The sequence below is a fragment of the Sus scrofa genome, chromosome 13 (assembly GCF_054392235.1).
Source record: "Sus scrofa isolate SSC_HxYL_T2T_F1_AM1 chromosome 13, Sscrofa_HxYL_maternal_Yorkshire_Landrace_v2.0, whole genome shotgun sequence".
Classification (NCBI taxonomy): Eukaryota; Metazoa; Chordata; class Mammalia; order Artiodactyla; family Suidae; genus Sus; species Sus scrofa.
In genome coordinates this window covers 91,910,296-91,930,920 of record NC_139395.1, presented here as the reverse complement: position 1 = coordinate 91,930,920, position 20,625 = coordinate 91,910,296, and the positions used below count along the sequence as shown (strand labels likewise).

Sequence of the window (20,625 nt, the reverse complement as noted above, 5' to 3'; positions counted from 1 at the left end):
AACAGAGGTTCGTTTTCTTTTTAAATTGGACCGCCCGCGTCCGTCTGGCTCCAAGGCTCAGAGGCCGCGGAAAGAGCCCGCTACTGACCGGCAGGCGAAGGAGGTGGGTCTGCGCCCCGTCACTTCAGACCGCCTGTCTGGGCCTTAGAGGCCTCAGGCTGCCGTCGACCCGGGCCGCGGCCCCAACCCGGCCAACGCCGCCCAAGCGCCCTCTGGGCGCACAGCCACGTCAACCGCCGCCTCCCTCCTGGGCCGGGCGAGTGTTGGCGAGCTGCAGCGCCCTTTCGGCAGTCGGGAAGCGTGGTTCCAGGAGAAAGGCCGCGAGGGCGGGGCTTGGGGCGGTGCGGGGCTTTCTCCTCACAGCGCGGTCAGCCGGGGCGAGGAGAGGCCGCGTTGGGTCAGGGCGGAGCGCCACATGGCATGATCCAGCCGGGCCTCTGCGTTGGCGGACACCGTGGAAGCAGTGTAGTGCGGGAAGCCTGCAGCCCACAGTGGGGAAGGATGGGTCAACTAACGAATGTTTCGCCACAGCCCACATGCTTAAGAGGGAATTTGAGAGCGCATGGGGGAGGGGCGGAGAGCGCAGGCAGCTCGTGGAGAGCATGCTCTGTACTGCCAGCCGTAAGTGGAGAGCCAGACATGCGCAGTGAGCTCAGGGTGGGTTGGCGGCGGGGAGGGGCTGGCCTGAGCGGACTGATGTGTTTATCCGGTTTTCTGGGTGGGCGGTCAAAGCGCACGCGTAAGGGCGAAGGGCGGTGGAGCTGGGTAGTGGAGTGCGCATGCGCCCAGCGAGCCGGTAGCTCTAGGAGGGTGTGGAGGGGGCTCTTAGAGGAGAAGCAGGGGAAAAGGGAAGCGAAGGGAAAGGAAAGGGCGGGGGAGGGGTGAGAGTGTGGTCTGCGCATGCGTGCGGGCGCTAGCGACGACGGCGGCGGGGGAGTCTCGGGGATGACAGTGGCTTTGCCCGTTGGGGTAACGGTCGTCGTCGCCGGTAGGGCCTGAGGCACCGCACAGCCCGCGGGATCCATTAAGGCCACAGCAACCCGGGCCCTACCGAGTTAGACTGGCGCGTGGAGTCGGGGTGAGGCCGGCGAGGCACGGGGGGAGGGGCCTGCGGCGGGGCCTTGCTGTGTGCGCTGGGCGGCGGCGGGGCCTGGCGCTGTGAGCGCTCTCCTCGGCCGCGGCCGGGCGGGCACCGTGGGCGGCGGCGGCGGCGGCTGTGGTGCTTGGCGGAGGAAGCGTCCGTGTGTGCGGCGGGGAGAAGATGGCCGGGCAGTGAGGGGGCGGCGCTTGCGCCTGGTGACCTCGGAGTGAGCGACTAAGGAGCGAGGGGCGCCGCAGCGGCCCGGCTGGGCCTGCTCCCCGCCCCCTCCCGCCGCAGGCGGCCCGCGCACTTCCTCCCGGCCCTCCCCTGTCGGGCGGGGGCCTCTCCTGCCCGCTTCGCCACCTCAGGGAACAGCCGGGCTGTAACCGCCGAGGCGGAGAGCCAGGCGCAGTCCGGTCCCCGCGTCCGATATGGAGAGAGCGGCGGTGGCCTCAGCCAGCCGCAGCAGCAACGTGGGCCGCCGCGGCGGCCCGGTGCACTAGATCGAAGAAGCCGTCGCCTGTGCCGTCCTTGCCGTCGCCGCTGCCTCCGCGCCGGCCGTTGTGATGGAGTAAAGGGCCCAGCAGCCCGTGAGAAGCGTGCCCGCCCCTCGGCCCGGGCCGGGGCCTGCTCCCGCGCCCGCCCAACTCGACTAGAAGGAGGTGCCTCCGCGTTCCGAGATGTCGCTCGAGCTCAGGCCGCCCGCCGAGCCGCGGGGCTAGACTGAGCGCCGAGTCCCGGCCCGAGCGCCCAAACCGCCGCATTCTACGTACCGCGGCTGCCCGGGACAAACTCGAAGGCTCGTTTTTCGCTTTTTTTTTCTTTTTCGATCTGCAAGTCTCAGGGACGGAGGAGGGGCGCCAAGGCCCCCATGTGTGGGAGGATTGCTTCAACTCCACAAACTTGTACGGATTTTGGTTACTACTTTGGCCAGTGCTTCTGCTCTGATTTCCTCCGAATTGTAGCAAATTCGCCATTGTTCCCTGGCTGCTTAGAAAGTTGGATCCGGAATTTCTTTTCAACCGGGAGCCAGCGGTGTCGAAGTGTCTGCAATGAACCCCGTGAATGCTACTGCTCTCTACATTTCCGCGAGCCGCCTAGTGCTCAACTACGACCCCGGAGACCCCAAGGCGTTTACAGAGATTAACAGGCTCTTGCCTTACTTCCGACAGTCCCTCTCGTGCTGTGTTTGCGGTGAGACGTTTTTTATTGTTCCCTTTTCCATGCTCGTTTTAGAAAAACCCTCTGGGCAACGGTAACGGGAACGGTTTTACGGGTGGTTTGTATTAAGTTTTTGTTGTTTGTGTGGTAGTGTACGGTCATTAGTTCTGAAACACGCCAAAGGACTTTTGCCCAGAATTTCAGAAAGACAGAATCCTCTGTACAGTGGTCTCAATGTTCAAAACTGTTTAATTCGCCTTGGGTCAATTCTTCATCATTTCTGATAGTGGTTTTTTTTTTTTTTTTTAAATGAGGTGAAATGTGTATGCATGTTGCTGCCTTTTTTATAAAGCTTTGGATACAGGAGCTGACTTAATATCTACCTTGGTTTAACTGGGTTTAAACATGTACATGTGGCGTGTTTGCATTTCCCCAAACTTGAAATGTGTGGGTGATGGTATGGTCTGGCGCACCCACAGCCGGTGAACTCGGTGCGGAACTTTCTCCCCTTGGTTCTTCAGGTGCTTTGACAGTTGGACGGTAAATAGTGATCCAGGGCAGACCGATGGTACTGACTGTTTTTTAGTTGGTGAGATTTTTACAGCATTATATTCCTTTGTGGTTTTATTATTTGTGGCTTGGTAGAAAGTTATTTTAGGTGTTTTTGTTGAAGATATATTACTTTGTGCTGGACAAGATATTTTTATGCTCAATTGTCTATAATCAGTGTGTCAGTAATGATAACGTGATTATTATTGCGGTAAGTAACAGTGTATGCATAATAATACACTGGAAACGTTAATGTAAAGAGAAGGGCAACTGGCAAAAAAAAAAAATAGGCAGTAATACTTGATGTTCTTATTTCGCCAGAATTTTTAAGATTTTGTTGATCCACTCACTTGTTTAGTCAGAACTTGAGAATTTCAGTCATTAAGTCTTTAATTTTATCTTAGAGGTTTTGCCACTGTAGTGGCTGAGGGGAGGAATAGTATTTGTTTGCGATTCATTCAGTGTTTTCTGTATAACTCCCAGGCGCAGGCACTGAGGGAGTGCCCAAGAGGTGAATAGTGTGTATGTGTTTTTTTTGTTTTTGTTTTTTGTGGTATACTAGGTACTTAATCTCATAAACATTTAATTAACTGTGGTAGAATGGGATAAAGTGCTGCTGTGACTGGTAAGGGACACTTAACACATTTATAGAGAAGCAGTAGCTCTGGGTAAATCACTTAACTGCCTTGGGCTTCAGTTTCTTAATGTGCAAAATGAGAGCTTTGGGTTAGATAAAAAGTTTCCTTTCCTCTTATATTTTATAAATGTAAGTAAGAATTTGTGTGGTTTCTACGTACTTCCCCACCCAACTCTCACTTTTTTTTTTTTTTTAAATGGGGTGCTTTTTTTATATCTTCATAGCTTTTACTAGTTTGTGGAATGAGGAGATGGAGCTCTTCTACACAAACTTTTGTTTTGGGGGGATTGCTACCAGTCCAACCTGGCCTGGTAGAATTTAGAGAATGATGTCATTATTCAGGTAACCCTAGATTTGGTAGGTGTCCTTTTTACTAGGTAAATGGGACTTTTGCTCTCTAAGACTCTCCCTCTCTTAAGAGGGAAATTTGAATAGTGTAGATGCTTGGAATTTTCTTAGAAATATTTTCAGGACAGTTGTCTAATTAAACATTTTCTGAGATTTTAACGTGGATTTTAAGAAATGGCATTAAGGAAAAAGCAACATGAGAGGGTCCATCTGTAGCTTTTTTTTTTTTAAACCAATCTTGACAACTCAAAGATTTTCTGACGTTGGAGCTTTGTAATTTCTTTTTCAAGTTTTCCTCCTCCTCCATCCTATGGGGAAGATTCGTGGGCTTTAATTCTCATATAATTGTGTAGCTGGCATAACATTTCAGCAATATGGATACAGATTCAAGATTTTTTTCTCTTCATCTCTTTGGACCTAAGTCTGTGGTTATCAAGAGATGGAAAAAAATCAGTTAATTTGAATTTACATCCAACATTTTTCATCTTTGTATCAGATACTATGACTTAGACTGTTTTTCTTAGCTGAAAAGCGTAACTTCATTCCAGTTAGTATAGGGTATGTGCAGTCTTATTTCATAAGTTTAATTTTATCTTGGTACTGTTAAAAGGGAGTTTGTTTCAGAAGGTTCTCCATTGTCTGACCCAATCCTATATTTTCAGCTTTGTGTTCAACTGCCCTCTTACATAATTTCTTAGCTTCGGTCAGTTTGATGTTTTTGTCTTTTCAAACATACATGCCCTATGTCTTCCTTCTGTTTTTCCCACCTTTGCTCTCTGAAGTTCCTTCTGCCTAAAATATGTTCCTTTTCTGTATAGTCTTAACTCATCAACTCCCTCCCTCTTCAGTGAATTCTTTGTTCTTGTCATAGGTGCTTATAATTCTCTCGGTGCAGTTTTTATAATACATTCTTATATCTTAGGGAAAATACTGTTTTTTGGTACATTTTTGTGTTTCTTCTGCCTTATCCTCTTCTATCCAGTGGCTTTTATGAAGGTGTTTATGATAGAACTCAGAAGAAAGTGAGAAGGTGAGGGGGGGGGAAATCAAAGATCTGTAAACTTTGCAGTTAGGTACAAATTTTGACTCTTATACTTACTGTTTAGGCAAGTTAACTTTAAGTTTTTAACCTACAAAAGGGGATAATTATACTTTCTCTAAGTTTGTTTTTCCAAATTTGTGTTATATGTAAGTTTATTTTTAAGTGAGGAGAAGCCTTTTAAACCCATGAGGGCAAGTCTATGGACTTGCTGTCTGGCACATATCTTGTGCCTAATATCCCACCCTTGTGCAGAGCTAGAGAAAGGTGGGGGTGTGGTGAGAGAAGAGATTGAATTGTCAGATCAAATATTGTCAAACCTAGATTACTCACTGGAATTACAGGGTTTTTTTTTTTAAATCGTTCTTTGAAATGTTAATTAGCTGATTATCACTGTTTATTTTTCAATTGCTTTGTGTATTTAAACTTTCTGAAGTTTCTAGTGAATGGGATAGCTATTGCTCCACAGAGTTATTCAAGGCGCAGAGACATGGAACAAGAAGGTATCATTCTCTTTCTTTTTATTTCTATATCAGTTCTTTCCCCTAGTTGTAAATACTGGATTTAGCTTTATTATTTATGGGGAAGTATGTAGAATGAATTTTCTTTCCTTGGCATGAGACTTGATAAATTCTGCCCTAGGGATTTTTAAGTTTTCGTTAAACTTTTGAGTCCTCAACTGATCTAACAATTTTTTTTTTTTCATTTTCTTTTTTATGGCCATACTTGCGGCATATGGAAGTTCCTTGGGCTAGGGGTTGAATTGGAGCTGCAGCCTCCGACCTACGTCACAGCCACAGCAACATGGGATTCAGGCTGCATCTGTGACCTACCTCTGCCACAGCATGCAGCAGTGCTGGATACTTAACCCACTGAGCAAGGCTAGGGATTGAACCCACATTCTCATGAACACTATGTTGGGTTCTTAACCCACTGAGCCACAGTGGGAACGCTGATATAACAAGTTTGATATGTAGAATCAAATCCTGTTAGAACTGGAAGGACTTTTTTTTTTTTCTTTTCTTTCTTTCCTTGCCCCTTCTACCTTTTTATTTTTTATTTTTATTTTTTTGGCCTTGCCCATGGCAAGTGGAAGTTCCTGGTCTAGGAATCAAACTTGCACCATAGAAGTGACCCACGTTGTTGCAATTACAGTGCAGTGACACCAATGCCTGAGCCACATGGGAACTCCTGGAAGGACATGTTGTGTGTTTTGGGTTTTTTTTTTTTTTTTTTTTTTTTGCTTTTTAGGGCTGCAGGTGAGGCATATGGAATTTCCTAGGCTAGGGGTTGAACTTCCATGTGCTGTACTTGCCGGCCTATGCCACGGCTACTGCAACAAGGGATCTCAGCCTGGTCAGTGGTGACCTACACCACACAGCAACGCTGGATCCTTAACCCACTGAGCGAGGCCAGGGATTGAACCTGGGTCCTCATGTATACTAGTTGGGTTCATTACCACGAACCATGGCTGAGCCATGATGGGAACTCCCTGAAAGGACGTGTTAAGTGGAAAAATATTACTGAGATTTTTGGAGTCTTGTGAATTAATCATGGTCAAATCTCTCTTCAAGGACATGGACATTTTCCTGGTGTTTTGGATTCTAGATTCTAGAAACAAAGTGGTTTTGGCTTCTATTGAATAGTTGTGGAACTTCTGGATATCCAGTTTCTCATTTGCAAAATAGTAAGGGGCAGGAGATTAGTGTTTCCCACTAACCTAGGCTGACCTAGATTTTATTTTGCATGTTGAGGATTTAAAAAACAAACCTTATTATTTTTTTTCTTACTACTGTTACTGTCACGTTCCACTACTAGGTAGGTGGTTCCCTGAGGGCAAGAGTCTTGCTGGTCTTCTTCACCATTGTAGCCCTGTTATTGGTTATTGGTTGGCTCAGCAAGTATTGTTGAATGGATGAAATTACCATTAAAAAGAGCAAGGTTTAAAGTAGGAAGAGTATGCTCTTAGAATAAAGTATATGCCCTAAAATTAGATAGGTTTAGCTTTATGAAAGACTACTTTCATTTTCCTTATTTTTCTCATTTTGGCATTCTTTGTGAACCCATAGTGGAATTAGTGCAGTAGATGATCTTAAGAATCTCTTCCAGTTTTGGAGTTCTGATTCTTTTAACAGAAATACTTTGTTTTTGATTGAGCAAACAACTTATAAATAGCAAGGGTTTTCTAAAATGAAATTTGAACATATAGCTTGGAGTGACTTTTTTTTTTTTTGCTGTGGCTGCAGCATATACAAGTGTCTGGGGCAGGGGTCGAACCTGAGCCACTACATTGACAACGCCGGATACTTAACCTGCTAGGCCACACAGGAACTCCTGGAGTGACTTGTTTTAAACTACATGTCTTTCATTTATTTGTTTTTTCTTTTTTGACCACCCAAAGGCATATGGAATTCCTGGGCCAGGGATCAGACCCAAGCTGCAGTTTTGACCTGTGCTGCACGCCAGATCCCATTCTACTTTCTATCTCAATGAATTTGACTACTTTAGATGCCTCACTTAAGTGGAATCATACAGTATTTGTCATTTTGTTAGCTGGCTTATTTCATTTAGCATACATAATGTGTTCAGAAAGCTTCATCCATGTTGTAGCATGTGACAGAATTTTTTCCTTTTTAAGGCTGAATACTGTTTGCTCGTGTGTATATGCCATGCTTAATTTATCCTTTCATCCAACATTGGACATTCGAGTTGCTTCCACTTGGCTACTGTGAATAGTGTTGTTGAGAACATGGGTGTGTAAACAACTTTGAGACCCTGCTTTCAATTCTTTTGGATACATACCCAGGAGTAGGATGGCCAGATCATGAGGTATTTCTATTTTTATTTTTTGAGGAACTCCATATTGCTTTCTGTAATGGTTGCATCATTTTATAGTCCCAGTGACAGAAGTTTTTTTTTTTTTTTTTGAAGGTAGCTATTTTCGGGAGTGTGAAGTGATATCTCATTGTGGTTTTGATTTTCATCTTCTGATGATTAGTGATGTTGGTTATCTTTGTTTATGCTTATTGGCTATTTGTATATCATCTTTGGTGAATCACTACTATTTTTTATCTTGAAAATCTATTATTTTGTTAGTAATATCTGTATTAATCACCTTTAATGTCTCAGTGCTGTCATAAAAAGGTGAATTAAGTCACATGGTCCCTACCCACTATGTTGTTCAGTGTTACTGGGAAGACAGGTAAAACAGCGGTTATTGGCTAAGTGCTGTGTTAGAGGTATTTACATTATATCATATTTCAAGCGTCATAATAGGATACTTTTAAGTTAACTTTATTGCACATGTAAAAATTTTGGAAATTAACAGTGAATTTTTCCCTCCAGGTACTTGTTTTTGAATAGCTGTTGGGTTCAAAATTTGGGCAGCCCTGATTGAGGTTACAGCAGAATTTGGTTTACCAGGTTTTTGGGGGACTTAATTTGTTCTGTCTGGGAAGAATTCTTTAGGGAACATTTGTCTATTAGGTTGGAAAGGAAGAACAGTATTCAGTAATATACCTTGGTAGATTCATTTTTTTTAAATTTCAGGTGTATTTATTTAACTGGTTTCTTTTTCTAAGAAAGTTCCTTTTTACAATTTCCCAAATTATTTATTTATTTGTTTTTGTCTTTTTGCCTTTTTTAGGGCCACTCCTGAGGCATATGGAGGTTCCCAGGCTAGGGGTCTAATCGGAGCTGTAGCCCCTGGCGTATGCCAGAGTCACAGCAACGTGGGATCCGAGCCGAGACTGCAGCCTACACCACAGCTCACTGCAGCGCCGGGTTGAACCCGCAACCTCATGGTTCCTAGTCGGATTTGTTAACCACTGAGCCATGATGGAAACTCCTACAATTTCCCAATTTAGTATTAGTTCTAAAATATTAGTTTCTAATTGGGCATGTTTATGTACAGTGAAATTGTCTTAGGGAAGGGACTCCCTATATGCATTGTTCTGGATACTGAGAAGAAAAGAGGTTGATCCACAGTTCTTTGTCATATGATAAAACCAACTGAGAAGTTAATAATGCCAGTTTAAATAACGGTTCAGGCTGGAGTTCCTGTCGTGGCTTATTGGAAATGAATCTGACTAGTATCCATGAGGGAGCCAGGCTCAATCCCTGGCCTCGCTCAGTGGGTTAAGGGTCCAGCATTGCTGTGAGCTGTAGTGTAGGTCTCAGACGTGGCTTGGATGCCAAATTGCTGTGGCTGTGGTGTACGCCAGTGGCTACAGCTCTGATTGGACCCCTAGCCTGGGAACCTTCCTATGCCCTGTGTGTGGCACTAAAAAGACCAGAAAAAGAAAAGTCCAGGGCAAACAGTACAGTAATGTAGAATTAGGCTGGAGAAATTGTTTTAGTCTGATGAGGTCTAGGAATTATGGGGCTTGAGCTGGGGCAAGAGGAATGGTGAAATTACTGGACATTTTCAGGAAGGCTTTGAGGGAGAGAACATTCAGCTTGTTTAGGGTGCAGAAAATCAAGTTTATCTGTAATCTCCTTGTAGGAGAGCACACACATGTCCTATAATGAATGGTAACTTAAGAGGCCTTTTGTGCAGGGAACCTTGACGCCAGGGTAAGGAATTTGACATTTACCTTGTATACCTGTTCTTTTTAAGAAATGTGCTCTGTAGGCCACCTAAATCAAACTCATCTAAAGGGATTGTTAAAATTCAGGTTTCTAATTATCACATCATACTGATAGAATTGGAATCTGTGGACAAGACCCTGTAATCTGCATTTTAACCCATCTTGATATGGGGAGGGTGATTTGCAAATCACTGTGTGTTTGATAAGTATTTTAAGTAGGAGAGTGATGTGATTAAAACTCATATAAAAGATTAATTTTGGGATCAGTGTAGGATTGATTATTGGAGTAAGGTGAAACCCAATTAGGAAGGAAAACAGATGAGATCTGAGTAGTGGTGGGATTGAAAAGGGAGCAACGTAAGATGATAGAAAGGGGAAATTTTGTCCTTATAACTTTTTTAGCTCTTTGAAATGTACTGAATCATACTTTGTTTTTGGTAAGGTGTATTTCACTAAATAGATTAAAAGACATACTTCCTGCCCTTATAAACATGTCTAGTGTGGTGCTTTCATATGGTGTATGCTTGATAAAAAGTACTGAATTGTCTTGAAGAACTGATAACGCCTGGCATTTTAATACAAATGCATGGGAAAAATTGAAGGGTTCAAAAGGTAACTCATAAATGAAGTCTGGAAGGACATTGATTTTGGAAAGACATGATGAATTTAGATAGGATGGTTTGAAATAATGTACGAACAGCCCAATTAAAATGTTTTTAAGAGGTGTTCCCATCGTGTCAACAGTGGGTTAAGAATCCAGTTGCAGTGACTTGGGTTTGAATCCCCCGCCTGACACAGTGGGTTAAAGGATCTCACATTGTGGCAGCCACAACTCAGATTCAGTCCTTGGCCCAGGAATTTCCATAGGTCATGGGTATGGCCGTTAAAAAAAAAAAGTTCTTCAGGAGTTCCCGTTGTGGCTCAGTGGTTAATGAATCCGACTAAGAACCATGAGGTTGGGGGTTCGGTCCCTGGCCGTGTTCATTCAGTGGGTTAAGGATCCGGCATTGCCCTGAGCTGTGGTGTAGGTTGCAAAAGTGGCTCGAATCCCGAGTTGCTGTGTCTCTGACAGAGGCCAGGGGCTACAGTTCCGATTAGACCCCTAGGCTGGGAACCTCCATATGCCAAGGAGCGGCCCAAGAAATGGCAAAAAGACCAAGAAAAAAAAGAAAAAGTTCTTCAGGGATTTAGCATTTTGGTATTGAATTTTGGAGAGGTCACGTGCTTGGGAAAAGTTGTAGTTAAGATAGGAGGATTTAGGATAAAGTGTGGGCCTGAGGAGAATGAAGAGGAGGATGAGACAGTGTTGAATAACTCCAGTGCCTGGGAGTTGGGATTAGTGATGAGATACTATTAGATACATGTTTAGGAAGGGTTAAAATCTAAAAATTTTAATTTTGTGCCCTTTCCTGGGAACTTAGATTTTAAAATAAGCTTATATACTGTTTGATACACTAAAAGAAAATGTATTTTCTGAGTCTTGGGGTTGTGGTTTTCATTTTCTTAAATTTGAGCATCCAATCCTCCTTTCTTTGCACCCTCTGTTTTCATTGCATTGATGGCATGCCATCATTAATTGGTTAATGGCTTATTTTATTAGCTTCTCTCCATGTATACTTCCTTTGGAGTCAACTTGGTTACTTTTATGTGTTAATAATTACATTTATTTTCTTGAGTTTTGATGTAACTTTCTAAATTTTATCTTTTATTTTAAAAGATGATATTTCAGAATCATTGTTCTAATTTCTCTTAGGTTTTTCTCCGTGTCTATCATTTTTTACTTTTCTTCTTATCCATTTAATTTCTGTTACTCTGTCTTTTCACTTTTTTCTTTGGTACCCATGTCAGGAAACTAATTTAGATACTTTTTTTTCCACCTTAATTATTGTTATCTGGCCATTTTCCTCAATTTTTTTCTTGTTCTGACTCCTTAATATTTTAGTAGAATTATTTTCATTCATTTCATTGCCTTTCTGTTCGGAAACCTTGAATCTGAAGATTTGGAATATATGACTTTCTCAAGTTGTTTTTATCTAGTTTTATAGGTAGTGTATTTTCTGTGTGTTGACTTTAATTTGGCAGTTAGCATTTGTCCGTTTTTGTTTTTATAATCCACAGAAAATGTGCACTTAAAATGTTATCTGTCCTTGAATTTGTAAATAACTTACGTATTCTTGTGGCAATGCTGGATCCTAAACCTACTAAGCAAAGCCAGAGATTGAACCTGCATCCTCACGGAAACTGTGTAGGGTTCTTAACCTGCTGAGCCACAATGATCGGACCTCCAAAGTCGAATAATTTTAAAAATTCTTTATGCGACAGTTGAAGGCAAACCGAAAGTGGAGGTGGGTGGTTTGGGGTATAGTCTAAGGGTTTTTGACCTCCTCCTAATCCTGCTAAATGCATCCCCTTGAAGTTTAAATCTCTGCCTGCTGTTCAGAAATATTGGGCTCTAACCACATGTAATATGGAATTCTAGAATTAGAAGGGAGCATTCCAATTCAGGCATCCTTGTGATGAATTTCTGATTTCCCTTAACAGTTAAATCAGTTGGCTGTCCATCCTGTGACTGAGTTATTTAAGATATGACATGGGATATGACTGTCATATTCTATCCAGCAGAAACTGTGGGTTGTCTCAGGGATCCTTTGTGGTATCATTGAGCTTGCCAGCTCAGTTTTTACATAATTTTACAAGATATTACTAGGATATTCTTCATGATGAGAGTTTATAAAGCTTTGGGCAGAAAGGACCATAAATTGTACAGCCATTTCTTCACATCAGATAATCCTTTATGTAATAGTCTTGAAAGTTCATCCAATCTTTTTCTTGAATACCTCTGGGGTAGGGAGCCAAATTTTACTCTACAAAATAGTGCTATCATTGTGTGACAACTTTTTGTAAAGAGCTTTCATTTTGCCCAAGTTCTGTCTCTGTAAGTCTCCCATTGGTTTTTTTCTTATCCTCTGGAGCAATTCAGAAAGCCTTTGATAAAATTGTACCCTTCAACTGTTGGAGTACAGTTTTCACGTCTTTCCTGAGGAGATAAGCATTGCTAAGTTATCTATCCTGGAAGCATCCTGGTTTCTTTTTTTTTTTTTTTTTTTTTTGTCTTTTTTTTTTGCTATTTCTTTGGGCCGCTTCCGCAGCATATGGAGGTTCCCAGGCTAGGGGTCTAATCGGAGCTGTAGCCACCGGCCTACGTCAGAGCCACAGCAACGCGGGATCCGAGCCGCGTCTGCAACCTACACCACAGCTCACGGCAACGCCGGATCGTTAACCCACTGAGCAAGGGCAGGGACCGAACCCGCAACCTCATGGTTCCTAGTCGGGTTCGTTAACCACTGCGCCACGACGGGAACTCCGCATCCTGGTTTCAATTTCCTCTACAAGTGTGGATTTTTGTGTCCACATACACAGTATTTTAGATGTGATCAGGTAGAATTATCTGTCTTGATGACCTAGACAAATTATTTAATTTCTCTTCATTTCACTTGTTAAGATGAGGTTGCTGGACTAATGCAGAGATGTGGTTTTGAATTTGGCTCTCAGACATTTTTTTTTTTTTTAGCTTGGTTAAAAATTTACTAAATTGGTGGTCAGTGTTTTTAAATCTTGAAAACACATAAAAATCCATATTTTAGGCACCTTCTGGTAAATTGTAAGGTCTAACAATGGTGGGTTTATATTTTCTCATGGCATGATGTCATTGGCGTAGTTGAGAAGGTGGTTTCTCCTTTTAGGGGGGTTGGAGGTATTCTCTCTCCAGTTTTCCCTTGGTCCAACCCAACCTTTGTCACTCTTTTTTTAAACTACCTACTTGCCTTTATAGGCATTTGGATTTATAATTCTCAGTAACAGAGGATTTTGTGAGGTCTCTTGTACTGTAGACACTATTTTGAACCAGAATTCAAATGCTGGTGTCTTGAATTATTTTGTGACACCTTGTCGGGATAAGATTCAGGTTTGCTTTGTTTTGTTTGGCAGTTAGAAAAGTTATTGGGGTCACAATGTTTCTGGTCAGTTAAAACATTTTCATAAGTTGATTGATGGTGTTTAGATCTTCTCTATCATTACTGATTTTCTATTTTGTCAATTTTTGAGAGATGTTGAAATCTAACTGTGAATTTGTCAGTTTCTGTCTGGAGTTTCTATCACCTTTTGTTTCATATATTTTGAAATTCTGTTTTTAGGTGCATCAAACAATTCTGAACATGTGGAATATAGTTATAATACATAATGTAATAATTATGTAATACAGTTAATTTTTAATGTTTTGCTGGAATCCTGTCATTTCTAGTTTGTTGCTCTTTGATTTTTCTTCTTTTCATGGGTCATATTTCTGCTTTTTTGCATACCTAGTTAATTTTGATTGGATGTCAGATATTGTGAATTGTTCCTTGTTGGTAAAATTTTACCTTGTGAGTGGGTGTTTTCATACTATAAATATTCCTAAGCTTTGTTCTTGGGATGAGGTTAAGTCACTTGTACATGATTTGATCCTTTTTTTTTTTTTTTTTTCTCTTTTGGCCACATGCATGGCATCTGGAAGTTCCTGGACCAGGGACTGAATCTGAGGTGCAGCTTCAACTTTTGCCATAGCTGTGGCAGTGCCAGATCCCCAACCCACTGTGCCTGGCCAGGGAGTGAACCCATGCTGCTGCAGGGACAATTCTGAATTCTTAACCCACTGTGCCACAGCTAGGGTTCTTTTAAAGCTTGTCTTAGAAAGGGCCAAAGCAGCCTTTGGGGCTAGTTTTTCTATACTACAGAGGCAAGAACCTTGTGTTTGTCTATCTGATGCCTTGTGAATTATGAGGTTTCTTACACTAGGTGGTGGGAATAGGAATTGTTTTGCTGTCTCTGAGTTATAGGGACTGTTCTTTTTGTTCCTTTTGGAGGGGTTCTTTCTCCATCCTGGGGTAATTTCCTCATACGTATGTACTAATCAGTCAGTACTAAGCTGAAGACTTGAAAGGGACCTGCTATAAGTAAGGTGCTTTTTCTCTCTGCATCTGTCTCACCTTTGCACAGAGAAGTCCAGTACTCTACCCTGAGAAGTCCAGCTGCCTTGCCCTCCCAACTCTGTCTTCTTTTTTTTTTTTTTTTTTTTTTTTTTTTTTTGTCTTTTGTTGCTATTTCTTGGGCCGCTCCCGTGGCATATGGAGGTTCCCAGGCCAGGGGTTGAATCGGAGCTGTAGCCACCAGCCTATGCCAGAGCCACAGCAACGCGGGATCCGAGCCGCATCTGCAACCTACACCACAGCTCACGGCAACGCCGGATCGTTAACCCACTGAGCAAGGGCAGGGACCGAACCCGCAACCTCATGGTTCCTAGTCGGATTCGTTAACCACTGCGCCACGATGGGAACTCCCCAACTCTGTCTTCTTAACTCAAGGAGACCAATGGGCTTCACTTTGATTCTCCTTCGTTGTGCTGTGGCCTGAAACTTTTCTCTAGACAGTAAGGTGGGGCAGTTGTAGATCACTGTTCTGAGGTGTCTGTTGCGTAATAAATCTGAAAGCCATTGGTTTTTTGGTCCAGTTTTTCATTTGGGAAAGTAAATCTGATTATTACATTTTGTCTGAAAGCAGAATCAGATTATATCTTAAACCTGTGTTTCATACAAAACTTACTAGCTGCTGTGATAATTTAAAATACAATTCTTTAAGTTCCAATTGTGGCTCAGCAGAAACTAATATGACTAGTATCCATGAGGACACAGGTTTGATCTCTGGCCTCACTCAGTGGGTTAAGGATCCAGCATTGCCTTGAGCTGTGTAGGTTGCAAACGTGGCTTGGATATGGTGTACTTGTGGCTACGGCTGCAGCTTAGGCCAGCAGCTACAGCCCTGATTCACCCCCCTGGCCTGGGAACCCCCATGTGCTATGGGTGTGGCCCTAAAATATATATATACATACATACAAAAATAAGTAAAATACAATTCTGTAGTTATACTTAGCTACATCTCCTTCCCCCCCCCCCACAGCTGCAACTGTAGCATATGAAAGTTCCCAGGCTAGGGGTTGAATTGGAGCTGCATCTGAGGCTTACACCATAGTCATGGCAAGATCCAGTCTGAGCCACATCTTTGACCTGTGTCCCAGCCCGAAGCAGTGCCGGGTCCTTAACTCACTGAGCGAGGCCAGGAATCGAACCCACACACTCACAGACACTATGTTGGGTTCTTAACCCACTGAGCCACGACAGGAAACTCCAAGTTAGCTACATCTTAAGTGCTTGATAGCTACTTGTGGATATAGCTATCTAATTGGACATTGCAGATATAAAACATTTCTACCATCACACAAACATTCTACTGGACAATGCTATAATAACCAGAGAACTTAGATCTGTTCCTAAAAGCTGTGGGAACGTTGAAAGATGCCTTCAATGTTTTCATCTCACTCAGGTTTTGATTTCAAAATATTGAACTGGGAGTTCCCGTAGTGGTGCAGCGGAAACGAATCCGACTAGGAACCATGAGGTTGCAGGTTCCATCCTTGGCCCCGCTAAGTGGGTTAAAGATCCGGTGTTGCTGTGAGCTGTGGTGTAGGTTGTGTACTTGGCTTGGATCCCACGTTGCTGTGGCTCTGGTGTAGGGCAGTAGCTGTAGCTCCGATTAGACCCGTAGTCTGGGAACCTCCATATGCCATAGCTATGGCCCTAAAAAGACAATAAATAAATAAATAAATAAACATTGAACTGGATGCAGTTATAAACAAATCACTGAAGCTTACCACTACAGACTTATAAAACAATTTTCCCAAATCATTGTTAGTAAGTCAAGTTTAAGAAGGTGTTCCACAGTGTTCATATAGTAAAAGGTTTCTGTTATATATAGAAGAGAAAATTTATTTTTGTTCCTTTAAAATGAGGCAGTATGAGATGTCAAATGAATATTTGGCCAAATTGTGTGCCAGACCAGTTAATTCTGCCAAATCTTTCTATCTGCCCATGAGAATTTTCAATTGTTTTAATGCTTAGTTATGTATTTTGTTAACTCTTAGTCCTATAGTTTCAGTTCTTTCACTAGAGCAAGAAACATTAAGAAAATTAAGTTTCTGTTGAAATACTAGGCATCAAGGAGCATAAAACACTAAGAATTCTAGGAGTTCCCTTGTGGCCCAGTGCATTGTCACTGCAGTGGCCTTGGGTTCAGTTCCTGGCCTGGAAAAACCAGGAGTGGCCAGAAAAACCACTAATGATTCTGAATATCTAGTTCATAGTTATTATTACCCCTTTTGTAGATTGTCTTTGTCTTCTATTAACATTTTGTATATCAGAGTTCCTGTTGTGGCATAGTGGGTTAAGAATCCAGCTGTAGCGGCTTGGGTCACTATGGAGGTATGGGATCTATCCCGAGTCTGGCACAGTGGGTTAAAGGATTCGGTGTTGCCACATCTGCCATGTAGGTTTACAGCTGAGACTTGGATCCAATCCTCGTCCAGGAATTTCCTTATGCTCTGGGTGTGGCCATGGAAAAAGAATTCTGTATATTAACAAGGTGTAGATAATTATTCAAAAAAGCATTGTTAACTGAAAGTATGTTACGCAGCACGGCCTTTTATTTTTAGAGAATAAAAACTTGTTATTTGAGGTGTTTGCAGATACCAGTCTAAAGCCACCCTTAGTTTATCATTTAGTAAGAAAACACAAAAATATTTTAAAAAATGTTTTGTTTTTTGTCTTTTTGCCTTTTCTAGGGCTGCTCCTGTGGCACATGGAGATTCCCAGGCTAGGGGTCCAGTCGGAGCTGTTGCCGCTGGTCTATGCCAGAGCCACAGTAACGCCAGATCTGAGCCATGTCTGCAACCTACACCACAGCTCATGGCAATGCCGGATCCTTAACCCACTGAGCAAGGCCTGGGGTTGCCTCATCGTTCCTAGTTGGATTTGTTAACCACTGAGCCACAGTGGGAACGCCTTTCTTTTTTTTTTTTTTTGTTTTTTTGTTTTTTGAAAAAATTTTTAAACATATGTAAAAGATATAAGAATTCCAAATACAAAGTCACATTTACAGTTTTATCCTTACATAATATGTTAAATTTTAGCCTGTTTTTATTATTTTATTTCATTTATTTTTTTGTAGTTCCCACCTAGCCCAGGGAACTTCCATATGCCTTAGGTGTGGATGTAAAAATAAAAAAAAAAAAGTAACCTATGTTAAGCAAATTTCTTGAGTGGTAGTAATCAGTTTTAAGACACTAATGTATTTTGGGATGACTCTCCAAGAGGGTATTAAAGCAAACCTGTTAATGCATTCTGGTACAATGGAATACCAGTTTGGGAAATTTGGATCTAGCTTTATACTGACTTATTCAATTAATGTTTGGTTGTTCATCTATTAATCAACTTAATTGTGCCTAATTGACTAGCCCGTATTATCTTATTGGTAATAATTTAATGAGAGACCATCATGGCTTTGCTAAAATATGAAAATAACAATATTATAAAAGTGCTCTATAACCACAAAACACTTTATAAAAGTCTCCCCTACATAATTATTAAGATAAATGATGTCTGGCATTCTCTTTTAATTCTTACTAGACTATGAAATGAGGCATGACCTGGTTTGTGAATATGTTGTGGGTCTGAGTGGTTTATATATCATCCATTTAATCTATGGTGAGTGTTTGGTTTTTCAGTTTATAAAGGTAGTAGACTGCTGAAGCTTACCTTGTATAAACTATTGACATCATAAGAGTCTTAGGAAGTATTTTTCATAGTTTTAGGTTGACCAAAGACATGAAAGGTAAAGAAGCTCTGAAGTTTAACCCAGGTGTTCAGTAAACAGCTTGGCTTGAGTAACATTCATACTTTTAAAATTGCAGTATTTGAACAGTTGATTTTCATTTCTCAGCAGACTAGATGTAATCCTTTCCAAATTGGAAACACAGATTTTATGTCATTTTTCCACCCCACACTCCCCTGGCATACATGTTTAGCTGTCAGTGGTTTCTCAATAATAGTAATGCTTAGTTATTTAAAGTGATGTAACGAACTTTTAAAAAATTGCTTGGTCAAGCAATCAGAATACCCTACCCTGTATCACCATGTTTAGTGGCTAATGCATATATATCATTCATTATTCCTTTATTTTTAATTAAAACACATTTTTCTGTCATACTGTGAAATTATTGTGTTAGGTACTTTCTTTATTTTGTCTTTTTGACTTTTAGGGCTGCATCCAAGGCATATGGAGGTTCCCAGGCTAGCAGTCCAATTGGAGCTGCAGCTGCCAGCCTACACCAGAGCCACAGCTCACAGCAACACCAGATCCTTAACCCACTGAGCGAGGCCAGGGATTGAACCCGAATCCTTGTGGATGCTAGTCGGGTTTGCTAACTGCTGAGCCATGACGGGGACTCCTGTGTTAAATACTTTAAAGAAAAGTTTACAGGTCTGTGGAATCTAGATGATCAGGGGCTAATGGTGGTTTAGGGCATAGCTGCTTGAATATTTAATTAGAGAACTAATAATTTCCTTGAAATTTTAATCTGTGGTTTGGACCTGTTGATTTTTTGAGGCATGTATTTGCCTTTTGGTTTACTACTAAAATAAACTTGTGAGAAAGTTTAAAGGAACATAATCTAAGTGCTGCTTCATTAAAATTTTTCTGTTCTTGTTTTTTGAGGGCTGTACCTTTGGCATGTGGAAATTCCCCTGCTAGGGGTGGAATCAGAGCTGCAGTTGCCAGCTTATGCCACAGCCACAGCAGCACCAGGTCCAAGCTTCGTCTGCAACCCACCTCACAGCTTATGGCAGCCCCAGATCCTTAACCCCCTGATTGAGGCCAGGGATCGAATCTGCATCCTCATGGATCCTAGTTGCGTTCGTTACCACTGAGGCACCATGGGAACTCCATTTTTGTTTTGTTTTGTTCTGTTTTTTTGTCTTTTTAGGGCCACAGCTGAAACACTTGGAGGTTTCCCAGGCTAGGAGTCTAATCGGAGCTGTAGCCGCTGGCCTACACCACAGCAACTCGGGATCTGAGCCACATATGCTGCCTACACCACAGCTCATGGCAAGGCCGGATCCTTAACCCACCGAGCAAGACCACGGAATGATCCTGCATCCTCATGGATACCAGTCAGATTCATTTCTGCTGAGCCACAACAGGAACTCTTTTTTTTGTTGTTGTCATTGTTTTTGCCACACCTGTGGCATGCAGAAATTCCTAGGCCAGGGATCAAAACTCCGCCAGGGCAGTAACCAGAGTTAACAGTAGTGACAGTGCCAGATCCTTAACCCACCGAGTCACCAGGGAATTTCTCAATCGGAAGTTTAAAGAAGAAAAAGAGACCTGGGTTTAGGAAGCTCTGCCAAGAGGAAAATGGTGCTGTCTTCTTAGGATTCACTCATCTTAAATTCATTTCTCTTTGACTTGAACTTATTATTCTTTATTGTAGCACTTATACACATGAATTTTGCCTAATGAAAAGATTTTTAAGAGGTTTAGACTTTAACATATGTCTGCAAAACTGTATTGGGAAAAGGTTTTGCAAGACTAAAAAACAAGCTTTTTTTTTTTTTTTTTTTGTCTTTTTTGTCTTTTTGTTGTTGTTGCTATTTCTTGGGCCGCTCCCGCGGCATATGGAGGTTCCCAGGCTAGGGGTTGAATCGGAGCTGTAGCCACCGGCCTACGCCAGAGCCACAGCAACGCGGGATCCGAGCCGCGTCTGCAACCTACACCACAGCTCACGGCAACGCCGGATCGTTAACCCACTGAGCAAGGGCAGGGACCGAACCCTCAACCTCATGGTTCCTAGTCGGATTCGTTAACCACTGCGCCACGACGGGAACTCCTAAAAACAAGCTTTAAAAAGAACAGTTTAAAATGTCAAAAACAGTTAATTCATCTGTGCCCATTTGCTCAGTGATACGTAAGATCTTTTTATGGTGTTGTCATTTTTGTTCTTAGCTGAATCCAGATTATTCCCATGTGTTGATGTATCTAGGAGAGCTCTTACTAACTAGTGTTTCAAAATATACTTTACACCTTTAATTTGGGGATTTAATTTTCGTGCTTCAATTCAGTGATGTAAAAAAGGTCCAAGTATCACCTTGTTAAATGCACAGTGCTTGGCCCATAGCTGGTCCCCAGAAGTTATTTGCTTAAATTATTGAAAGAGGGCTGTTTTCTTAAATGACGATAGCTTAAACAATTAATTCTTCATTTGGAAAAGGTAGAGAGTGGGGCTGTTTAGATCAGTGGA

The 20,625-nt window shown here is 42.2% G+C and overlaps 2 protein-coding genes across 3 annotated transcripts in view; one reads left to right on the top strand and one right to left on the bottom strand.

The window, feature by feature from the left end:
• IL20RB (interleukin 20 receptor subunit beta) overlaps window positions 1–20,625 on the bottom strand; it is a 991,209-nt gene that overhangs the window by 794,407 nt on the left and 176,177 nt on the right. The gene's annotated exons all lie outside the window — the stretch shown is intronic.
• MSL2 (MSL complex subunit 2) overlaps window positions 890–20,625 on the top strand; it is a 33,849-nt gene continuing 14,113 nt past the window's right edge. For both annotated transcript variants that reach the window (XM_021069488.2, XM_001927762.8), the window contains exon 1: window positions 890–2,275. Coding sequence is in view for 1 of the 2 variants with exons in the window: in XM_001927762.8 (XP_001927797.3) it covers window positions 2,134–2,275 (142 nt within the window). In the remaining variant the exon portion in view is untranslated. The remainder of the gene's footprint in view (window positions 2,276–20,625) is intronic.